An 11,355-nucleotide genomic window follows, 5' to 3' on the forward strand; every position below is an offset into this window, starting at 1 on the left:
TTTTGGTTCTTTAGTTAACTAATTTAAAAAGATTATGAAAGATATTAAATTACTTTTAAATGATTGCATATGTTACATGATTTCTCTAAAATACTTATGTGTATCATTAAATCATATATCAAATTGTAAATGAGTCAAATTAGATTAGAGAAAAATAATAAATATAAATACTTCAAAGTAATTTAGTAACTCTTTTAATTTTTTTAAATTAGTTAACTACGTTTTATATTAAATATGAGAGGTTGTGTGACTATATACACACAAACATATGCAATGTTAATCAACAAATACTACTATGAAGTATGATTTATAGACTTTGTCCAACGAATGAAAAGCCTACTTAAGTAAACCTATGCATGAATTTGTATTTCTTTACTTTACGAAAAAGCTAAAAAAAATTGAAAAGTGAGTCAAAATTACGAAGCTTTTTTCCTGAAAATTTCTTCAAAAATATTATATTACTTTCATTTTTTAATATAAAAACTAATTGACTAATTTAAATAGATTAAAAAAATTAGCTAAGTTAGTTATTTATAATAAATATATATTGTCTTTTTTAAAATATTCTTACTAATCATATGTATTAATTAGATCTACCATTTAATGAAACTTTTGATATGAGCAACTACTACAAGGACTATTTTAAAAAAATGTTTAAATATGAGAGATATAGTAAATTGGAGTCTTATATTTAGAATTAAATTGAATGCCAAACTCACTATTGTCAAACTCGCGAGTTGACTCTCCTAGTTTAACGTTTTTACGTTTTCAGCTAACAAAATCGTGTCGAGTCGTTCTTAAACTCGTGATAACCATAAACTCGGTTAAACTTACGAGTTCATTTACCGAGTTTACCGTTTTTACGTTTTTATCTTACAAAATCGTGTCAACTCGTTCTTAAACTCGTGCTAAATTTTTGAATCTGATTATTTTTAGCGACTTTATATATGATTTTTATAGAAATTTCTTTGTTGAAATGATACATTATGAACATTGATATATATAATTTTAATTATTTAAATTTAAAATATATTTAAATGAAATTGTTCCCATTTTTTATATATTAATTATTTGATTATATATTTTTAATATCAGTTTATTAATAAAAGTAAACACTTACGAGTTTACGATCCGAGTTTACATCATTATCACGAGTTTAGTTAAATTCAGAGTTTGACAACCTTGGCCAAACTAACTCTTATATTAAGAATTCGAGGTAATATATATTATAATTTTTTGAAAATGGAATCTTATATATATATATATATATATATATAGCATATCCATATGGATTATTTTACATCACTATAGACCGACCATTAAGAGAGATTCATTTTTGCATCGCAGACACGTGAGGTCCATTTACACACACACACACACACACACACATTCTTGTATAGAGAAAACAGGCTGTATTCCATATAATATAATTAAAAGTACATGTGCCAAAAAAGACAATTAAAAGTACATGAACCCCAAGAAAGAATAATATTTTAGTACTCAATTAAAAATAGCAATGAATCAATACTAGGATTAATTAAGTGGACAAAAGGATTAATCGAGAACATTAGTTCACGTGCTATTATACTACTAATATATTATATATGGTACAACAACTCATGTGGCCGAGGATTAATCAGGGAGAAATTAAATGTTATGTGTGGCCAAAATCAATCATCCAAGTTTATCAAACAACGAAAATAATAAATCAATCATACAAATTAATGATAATAAAGAGTACAAAATAAAGATACTCCATCCGTTCTCAAATATAATATACAGTTGTTAAAATTATGCAGATTTTTTATCTGAATATTTTTTTAATTTTAAATCTATTCCAAATTAAATAGGAGTTTTCTTTTAAAAAAAATAATTAAGGCATGGAAAAATCATTAAGGATGAATATTTTTAAAAAATAACTTTTTTTAAAACCAACTATATAATATGAAAAGGGATATCAGTTAAACACTTATGTATTATGTTTATTAAATGGCGGGGAGTGTATATACGAATAAACAATGAACTATTAAGCTATGGAAAAACCCAAAAATAATAAAATATTATGTTAAATTATAAGTTCTCAATAATTCATCTTGGAATTATCAATCACATAATCAAATTATCGCCTATTCAAAACGTGTATTTTTCTTCTATATTTATACCAAAGAATTCCAGTATACATACAATTAAAATAAATTTTTAGTGTAAATTTATTATAGGATTTCAATTTTTTGGTGCTTCTAATATTATTCTTACAACGATTTTTTTTTCTGGCCCTCGTTCTCACAACGATAAAACATCGGATAAAACATGCATGCAAATTATATTGAAGAATATTAATATAACATCGGATAAAACAGTAACTAGCTAGGGAACAACAAATATGACTCAAACGATTTGACATAGTCCAGGAGTAACCTTTGGAATGAACTAATATATAAAAACATAAAGGATGTGATTAGGTGAGAAAATGAGGGATTTGGAACATCATTACTTTTTATCTGTCAATGATGGCTTCTCTTTATTTTTCTTTAATAAATTAGGTAGGTGTCGTAGATCATACTAAAGTCGAAAATATGAGTTGTCTAATTTGTTTTTTTCACTAAATGTTATCTTTTTTTTTTGAGCTTATACTAAATATTCATTGATATTGAGATGATACGTGATTTATTAAAATTAAATAAAAATACACTTTTACTCCTGATTTTGTGTAAAATTTTAGTTTGGTCACTGTTTAATTTTATAAAGTATGTAAACATATATAAAATTTTAACCTCCTATCAAAGACAATTCTATTCGAAGCACCGTTAGTACTAAACCTATAGTGGGGATTTAAGTTTTAATTCACCACGTTGTGAGCATCTTCCATTCTTCCATTCTTCCATTCAATCCAACCTTTATTGGAACCTAAATATGCTAATATTTGATGATGTCTTATTAATATCTAAACTTTCAATTTTTACATTTTTTAGTAATGAAACTAACTATATTGGTGTTGGAGGATTGAAAAAGCACTTTATAAAATTAAGAGATTAGAATCAAACCAAAAGTTAAAAAGATATAAAAACGCACTTTCATCGTGAAATTTTTTAGTTTTTTTCTTCTACTTTTCATCTATCTCTAAATAACATAAATATCTGGTGTATATATATTTTAATATTCACACAACTTTAACACTATTGTCAAAATGTTATTTGAACAAATCCACTAGATAAGCACGCCAATCAAGCAATGCCGCACGTGAAAGGCTTTGCCTTCAGAAACAAAGTTATCATTATTTCATACAGCCCATGTGTCCATAAAATAATAACTCTATTTCCACAAAAATTTTCAAAAAAAATTAAATATTTACAATCATTACAGGCATACAGAGCAAAAGTTTCAATGAGGTCCTCGAGTTCTCAAATATATAAGCCTCCATTTCATGTTCTTTCATCGCATAACTTCTTCTTCCTTCCTCTTCTTCGTCCTCCTCAGGCTCTCTCGGAGCTTGAGCTCCCTTCACCAAAACGACAATGGAGGGCTTCAAAACTGTGATGCTATGGTGCGTTTTGATGTGTTTATTATTGTTTGAGTCATCAGCAGAAGCAAGGGTGAGGCATTACCAGTTCGATGTGGAGTACATTTATAAGAATGTGGACTGCTTGGAGCATGTTGTGATGGGGATCAACGGCCAGTTCCCCGGCCCGACCATCCTCGCCGAGGCCGGCGACATCCTCGACATCGCTCTCACCAACAAGCTTTTCACTGAGGGAACCGTCATTCACTGGCATGGAATTAGACAGGTTAGTTTCTGATACCCCATACATATACAAGCGTGCATACACACACACATATATTTATTGGAAGGGAGAGCTATATAAAATAGTAAGAGTTTTTGAATTTTGCAGCGTTGTTACATGAGTGTTCGTTTAGAAGCTAGCCGTTTCTCTCTCTCTGGCACTAACAACAAGCACTCGTGAATGTATAAAACGATGAAAAAGGTGGCTAGGTGTGTAATTTGGATGGAGATGAATAGAAAAGAGAATATTTAAACCTAGATCTATAGGTTGCAGCTTTTCGGATGTAAATTTTATATTGTACATAAATACATAGGAAATAATTTGTAACAATAAAATTTCTGAAAGCAACGGTCAGTAATGGAGGGCTAAATATTATATATATACATATATATATATAAAGCAACAATATAAAAACGATGTAAACCCAACCTTTGAACATCAAACTATGAGTGATTGGGGGGGAAAGTTTAGTTTAATGTTCCTCAATATTTTATTTATGTTTTGTTTGTGCAGGTGGGAACACCATGGGCTGATGGAACAGCCTCCATATCCCAGTGTGCTATCAACCCAGGAGAGACATTTCATTACAGATTCAAAGTTGATAGGGTAATTACACACACAAACACACACATTGAGCTATATTATTATTTCCATCTAATCTCTTAATTAGTTGGTTTTATTATCTTTGAATCTTTAACTAAAGTGATTTTACCCGAAGAGTGGAGATAGATATATATAATGATGTGTTCCACTTTTACATGATCTACATGTCAAAAGCAATCGAATCATTACGATCATGTATCTATCTCTCTCGTTGTATTGAGAGGGATTTATTTATGTTTTAGTTCATATATAATTTAAGTATTGGAATTTTAGAGTTGTGGGGTAACTAGTTAATATATAACATAATTAATCCAAGGGGGGATAATGATTTGGTGCAGGCTGGGACATATTTCTATCATGGACACTTAGGCATGCAAAGAGCAGCAGGGCTGTATGGATCGCTTATAGTGGATTTGCCAAAGGGACAGAAAGAACCATTTCACTATGATGGAGAATTCAACTTGTTGCTCAGTGATTGGTGGCATAAAAGTACTCATGAACAAGAAGTTGGCCTCTCCTCTAATCCTTTCAAGTGGATTGGTGAACCCCAGGTAATAATTAATCGTCCTCACACATACAAATATCTTTTTCTTTTTTTTTTAATCAAAAGGAAAAAGAGAGATGTAGAAAAATAAAATAGAAAAATGAGTATGAGAGAGGATGCGATCCTATTCAAATGCCACCATGCCCACATTTTAAAGTATGGGATTGCGAGTTCGAAATCTCTCTCTCTATATATATATAATGAGAGCGTGAGTTATAAAGGAAAAAGAAGAGAGAGAAAGTGTGCGCGTATATGCGCATAGTTTTTCTTTTTCTAAAAGTAGCCACCCTCCTTGCATTCTATAAATGAACAAGATTAAATTAAGATGCATGCTTTGATTCTTTTTATTAGAGAATGACTCATTTTGAATAAGTGTACAAATGTGCTAGATGACTCATTTTCAACAAGAGAGAGTGTGTATATGCATAGCTTTCCTTTTCCATTTATGTAGGTGGAACTATTTCAATAAGGGTTTTCAGGTATTTTCATAATTATTTTTTTTGTATTTATACATATATATTTTTACAAAATCTTGATAAATTAATTAAAAATTTAAAAAAAAACAATTTTCTTTTGAAGTTACCTTCTAAAGAATGAATTTCATAGTTCGTCTATCTATCACTATTCATTTCTTGACTTCCTCATCTCACACACACTAATGGAGACTAAAAGTAGTTTCTAGGCTTCTTTGTTAAGTTCGTAGTTTTATAAGGAGATTAAGATTTCATATTCAAAATTTATATATAAAACACATAATACATGATCTGGCCTACTTGTTATTTTAAATATTAAAACTCTAGTTTTTTATTATTAATGTATGTGTCGTCCCTTGGGTCCATGTGATAGGAAACATAAAATAAAGAGGAATAATTTGAACTCGAAGAATTAGATTCCAAAGTTGCAGATCGAAATCTTGCTGAACACTCAATAGTAAAATTAAAATAATTGCTGATATGGTTTTTTAATTTAGGTATCATTGAACTTTGTCCCCTACTTTCATGAAGCAACACAATCTTCAAGTCGGCAAATTATTATATACTCTCTTAGATTGATCGGTGGAGACTTGTAAAATTAATTAATTTTTGAATATATTGGATTAGTCATACTTGTTTTTATCTGAAATCATTTAAATGTCACCTCAAAAATGAAATTATACACAAATCAGTCCTATCAAGTGAAAGTAGAATAGAGATTTGCTTAATTTCAGCAAAAATTAGGAGAAGTTGGTATAATATGTAATTGTAGCAAAAATTTATACTTTGGGTGGCCCAAGTCTTGTTTGGATAACATAAATTATGAGTTGAATTCATTATTGTAGACATTGCTGATCAATGGAAGAGGACAATTCAATTGTTCATTGGGGGCCAAATTTATGAACACAAGCCTTCCTCAATGTAACTTCAAAGGAGGGGAAGAATGTGCTCCTCAGGTTCTTCATGTTCTCCCAAACAAGACCTACAGAATTAGGATTGCCAGTACCACTTCCTTGGCTTCCCTCAACTTTGCCATCTCTGTAAGTTTATCTCTCTCCCCCCTCATCATATCCTTATACAGGGCACTTTTTAAAAGGTTTTTTTTAATCATTTTGATTAGATATTTGATTGATAGTTTGAAGGACTATTAAATATTTTCCTCCATGTATATAATACATATATGTACCTATATTTAATAGGCAATATGTGAGAGAGTAAAATTTAATATGATATTAGAATTTAGAATAGTTAATAAGAATAGTATTGAAAATCACTTGATTTCTATGATAATAATTAATATTTTTAACTGGTTTTTTTTGGTACGTATGAATTAGTTAGAAATGAATTGTATTTAGAATAAAAAAGATAGATTAATTTTTAAATTTACATTAATCATGCTAAAGTGCCTATATATTTCATTCACATGCAATGCACGTGGAAAGTATCTATTTTTTTCTATATTTTCATCTTATCTATTTTTATGTGGAAAAATTTAACAAATCACACTATTGATAGATTAGTAAAAAAGGTCATAATTGTTACTGAAATGGTGGGATTAGAATTTATTGGAAAGTCAAGTTGCTAGGTGTTTGACTTCGATGTGGTCACATTAAGTGCTTTATTGTATTGTCACTTGTCACTAACAGTACCCAACCCAAAAAGACACAGCCAGGGTCAACATATCTACCAGGGTCAACATATCTAGAAGGAATGATCATCCGTGATTTCATATCATGATACTAGTATAGTTTAGTCACATATAATTTAGTTTGGAATTTATTAATTATTTCAACGTAGATTTGACACAATACTCAACAAGATTGAAAATTAATCTGTCATTGTCATTGAAAATTTTACTGAAAAGACAGATTTGCTTACTCTGATTTATGTCATTTTCATACATAAAATTTTTTATTGAAGACTTTTTTTTCTCTTACATATATAATTTTTTTAAAACTAATTTATTTAATTTATAAACAGATTTATAATTTAATATTGCATAAAAATATTTTATCACGTTACATTTGTTAAAATTAAATAATTTTTAATTTTTTAGTATACTCAAATTATTTAATTAACTTCTAATAATACGTATTATTTACTAAATATTAATATTTTATCTTGTAAAATGAAAAAATATGTAATATCAACTTTTGAATTATATGGACTTATAAAAATAACAACAATGTACCTTAGAAATGTAAATAAGAAACATATCACATGTACTTTATTAGAAAGTCAATGATATCGAGAGTTAATCCCACCTGTTTTCGGGCCGGAAAGATATATATTCAATCCGTCAAAGCAATAAGATTACAGACACCAATGCAAAATACAACTTTATTTAGTGTAGTTGAAAGCTTGGCCTCAAAAGTCAAAATACAACTTTCTTCTTCTTCTTCTTTTTTAACACAATTTGAGTTACAGGCGTGTCATAGCCTTTTGAAATAAAATAAATAAAAAATATGTACTGGGCCCAATGTTAAGGCAGGACAGAACTTACTTGTTGATGAGCTTGGAGGCCGAAGTCTGGATCTAACTTTATTGTCGTTTATTTTGGTTGTCATTTGCATTATTTTAGACTTCTTTTGGTTCCACTTTAATAAATTAGATTCTATCACTTTAATAAATTAGATTCTATGTGAAAACAACATTAAATTTTATGGGTTTTTTATATTCTATATAATAGTAATTAATATTAATATTGATTTTTTGAGACACTAATATTGATGTATAATTAATCCATCATAAAAAGAAATATAAAATTTTAAGAAAAAGAATGAAATTCTCTGGGTTATTTTCAAATTTAGAATAACTTTGCATTATCAGAAATGCTTCATTATATACTTGCATAAATTCTTATCCAATTATCATCTAAAGTTTAATTCTAGTTTGTTTTTATTTTGTTGATATATGAATACACGTGCATCTTGTTCTTTAAAATCACATTACTTACATACTCTCTAATTTCATCATCTGGCTATCTAGTTTCTGGCAAAAATGACTAACAAATTTCATCATCTAACCAAATTATCATATATTATTTCTCTAGAATCACAAACTGGTGGTGGTGGAAGCTGACGGCAACTATGTGCAGCCGTTTGCCGTGGATGACATCGACATATACTCTGGTGAGAGCTACTCCGTCCTCCTAACCACTGACCAAAACCCTCACCAAAACTATTGGGTCTCGGTTGGAGTTCGAGGCCGAAAACCTGACACAACTCAAGCCCTAACAATCCTAAACTACAAAACTATCTCTGCCTCACAATATCCTATAATTCCACCTCCAGTGACTCCTCTTTGGAACGATTTTGAACGAAGCAAAGCCTTCACTAAGAAAATCCTTGCCCTAATGGGAACCCCACAGCCTCCAAAGTACTCAAACAAAAGAGTTCTCCTTCTCAACACACAAAATCGAATCAATGGATTCATCAAATGGTCCATCAACAATGTCTCCTTAACCCTCCCTCCAACACCATACCTAGGTGCTATCAAGTTCAACCTCAAGAACGCATTCGAGCAGCGACCTCCGCCAATGACCTTCCCGGAGGATTATGACATCACGATGCCACCAAAAAACTCTAATTCAACAACAGGAAATGGGGTGTACATGTTTCAAAAAGATGAAGTGGTGGATGTGATATTACAGAACGCAAATATGTTGAGTGCGAATAATAGTGAGATCCACCCTTGGCATTTACATGGACATGATTTCTGGGTTTTAGGGTATGGAGAAGGAAAGTTTAAGGACGAAGATATGAAGAGGATAATGAACTTGAAGAATCCTCCATTGAGAAATACGGCAGTTATATTTCCTCATGGTTGGACTGTCCTTAGGTTTAAGGCAGATAACCCAGGAGTTTGGGCCTTCCACTGTCATATAGAGCCTCACTTGCATATGGGTATGGGTGTGATTTTCGCAGAAGGAGTTCAATATGTGAAGAGAATTCCTACTGAGGCTCTTACTTGTGGCCATACAGGCAAATTTCTAATAAACAAGAACAATCACTATTAAGACTATTGAGATTTTCTGTGCTTGTGAGATGTAGTAGTGTTGTAATTTTTCCTTCATAATTTTGTCCTTGTTCTTGTTCAGTGAGTGTGAGATTATTGATGACCTAATTGTAACGGGTTCAAAAGCCTATAATAATAGTGATTAAGATTTATCTTTATTCTTCACGTACCATCCATCTTTGCCATCCATTAACGTTTTCTATCTCAGATGGGTAGTGGTGTAAATAATGCAGTCTTTGGAGTTAGTTATATATGTTAGATCTATAATTAGAAAGTATAGTACTACTTCCATTTCTTAATATAAGAGCTAGTTTGACTTTTAGTTTGGTACTAAATATAAGACTTCAATCCATTTTGTCTTTCATATTTATTTATTTTTTCCTAAAGTGATCTATGTAATAGTTGCTCATGCTAAAAGTTTCATCAAATGTTAAAGCTAATACACTTGATTAGCAAGTGTATTTTGGAGGAGACAACACCTATTTATTACAAATAATTAACTTAACAAGCTTCCTTAATCTATTCAAATTAGTCAAAATGCTTCAAAGAATGGTTGTGGAAATAGATAAGAATTAGGAAAACAGGAAAAATGTTAGAGGAAATGGAAGTCCCTGCGATACTTCTCCGTATTCATTTACTATATGGGCGGGCACAAGGGAGAGTTTAACCAAGCCCAAATATACACATTTCAGAGCTTTTTTTTTTCCCCTTCAATTTTTAATATTAATTATTTTATTTTATTATTTTGATTAATATTTTTATATAATTTGTTGATCTTATGATTATCATGATGATTTAATTTTTTATGTTTTCAATTTTTTTAATATCATTTAAAATTTAAAATTGATGTTTATAACTCAATATTATATGAAAATAAGGGATCAATGTTAATATAAAAACGATATAAACCTAAGCTTTTAACATCAAACTATGAGTGACTGGGGGGAAATAGTTTAGTTTAATGTTCCTCAATATTTTATTTCTGTTGTGTTTGTGCAGGTGGGAACACCATGGGCTGATGGAACAGCCTCCATATCCCGTGTGCTATCAACCCAGGAGCGACGTTTCATTACAGGTTCAAAGTTGATAGGGTAATTATACACAAACACACATTGAGCGATATTATTATTTCCATCTAATCTCTTAATTAGTTGGTTTCATTATATTTGAATCTTTAACTAAAGTGATTTTACCTGAAGCGTGGACATGGATAGAAATATATGATGATGTGTTCCACTTTTATGTGATCTACATGTCAAAAGCACTCGAATCATTGCTATCATATATCTATCTCTCTCGTGTTATGTTGAGCTGGATTTATTTATATTTTGGTTTATATATAATTAAAGCATTGAAATTAACTTAGAGTTGACGGGGTAATTAGTTAATATACAACATAATTAATCCAAGTGGGGATAATGATTTGGCGCAGGCTGGGACATATTTCTATCATGGACACTTAGGGATGCAAAGAGCAGCAGGGCTGTATGGATCACTTATAGTGGATTGAACAAAGGGACAGAAAGAATCATTTCACTATGATGGAGAATTCAACTTGTTGCTCAGTGATTGGTGGCATAAAAGTACTTATGAACAAAATTAAATTAAATTAAATTAAAATGGATGCTTTGATTCTTTTTATTAGAGAATGACTCATTTTGAATAAGTGTATAGATGTGCCAGATGACTCATTTTCAACAAAAGAGAGAGAGTGTGTGTGTGTGTGTGCATGGTTTTCTTTTTCCATTTACGTAGGTGAAACTATTTCAATAATGGTTTTCAGGTATTTTCATAATTATCTCTTATATTTATACATTATTATTTTTTTTTTACAAAATCTTGATAAATTAATTAAAATTTTAAAAAATAAATTTTTTTGAAGTTATATTCTAAGAATGAAGTTCACAGTTCTATCACTATTCGTTTTTTGACTTCA

General features: G+C 30.0%; 1 protein-coding gene across 1 annotated transcript; it reads left to right on the plus strand.

Annotated features, from left to right (window-relative positions):
* Positions 1-3,470: 3,470 nt before the first annotated feature.
* LOC114755363 (L-ascorbate oxidase-like) lies at positions 3,471-9,575 on the plus strand. Its single transcript, XM_028944242.1, has 5 exons — positions 3,471-3,785; positions 4,296-4,388; positions 4,724-4,936; positions 6,248-6,442; positions 8,455-9,575. The coding sequence occupies exons 1-5, from the start codon at positions 3,516-3,518 to the stop codon at positions 9,418-9,420; spliced, it is 1,737 nt and encodes a 578-aa protein (XP_028800075.1). The 5' UTR covers positions 3,471-3,515; the 3' UTR covers positions 9,421-9,575.
* Positions 9,576-11,355: the final 1,780 nt, after the last annotated feature.

The sequence above is a fragment of the Neltuma alba genome, unplaced genomic scaffold (assembly GCF_004799145.2).
Source record: "Neltuma alba isolate B1F8T4 unplaced genomic scaffold, ASM479914v2 tig00010254_pilon, whole genome shotgun sequence".
Taxonomy (NCBI): Eukaryota; Viridiplantae; Streptophyta; class Magnoliopsida; order Fabales; family Fabaceae; genus Neltuma; species Neltuma alba.

Bases quoted from the DNA above. Each gene is read 5' to 3' on its own strand.
- LOC114755363 (XM_028944242.1), top strand. From the start codon at position 3,516: ATGGAGGGCTTCAAAACTGTGATGCTATGGTGCGTTTTGATGTGTTTA. The intron at 3,786-4,295 runs GTTAGTTTCTGA...TTGTTTGTGCAG, and splicing joins ACTGGCATGGAATTAGACAG to GTGGGAACACCATGGGCTGA. The intron at 4,389-4,723 runs GTAATTACACAC...GATTTGGTGCAG, and splicing joins ACAGATTCAAAGTTGATAGG to GCTGGGACATATTTCTATCA.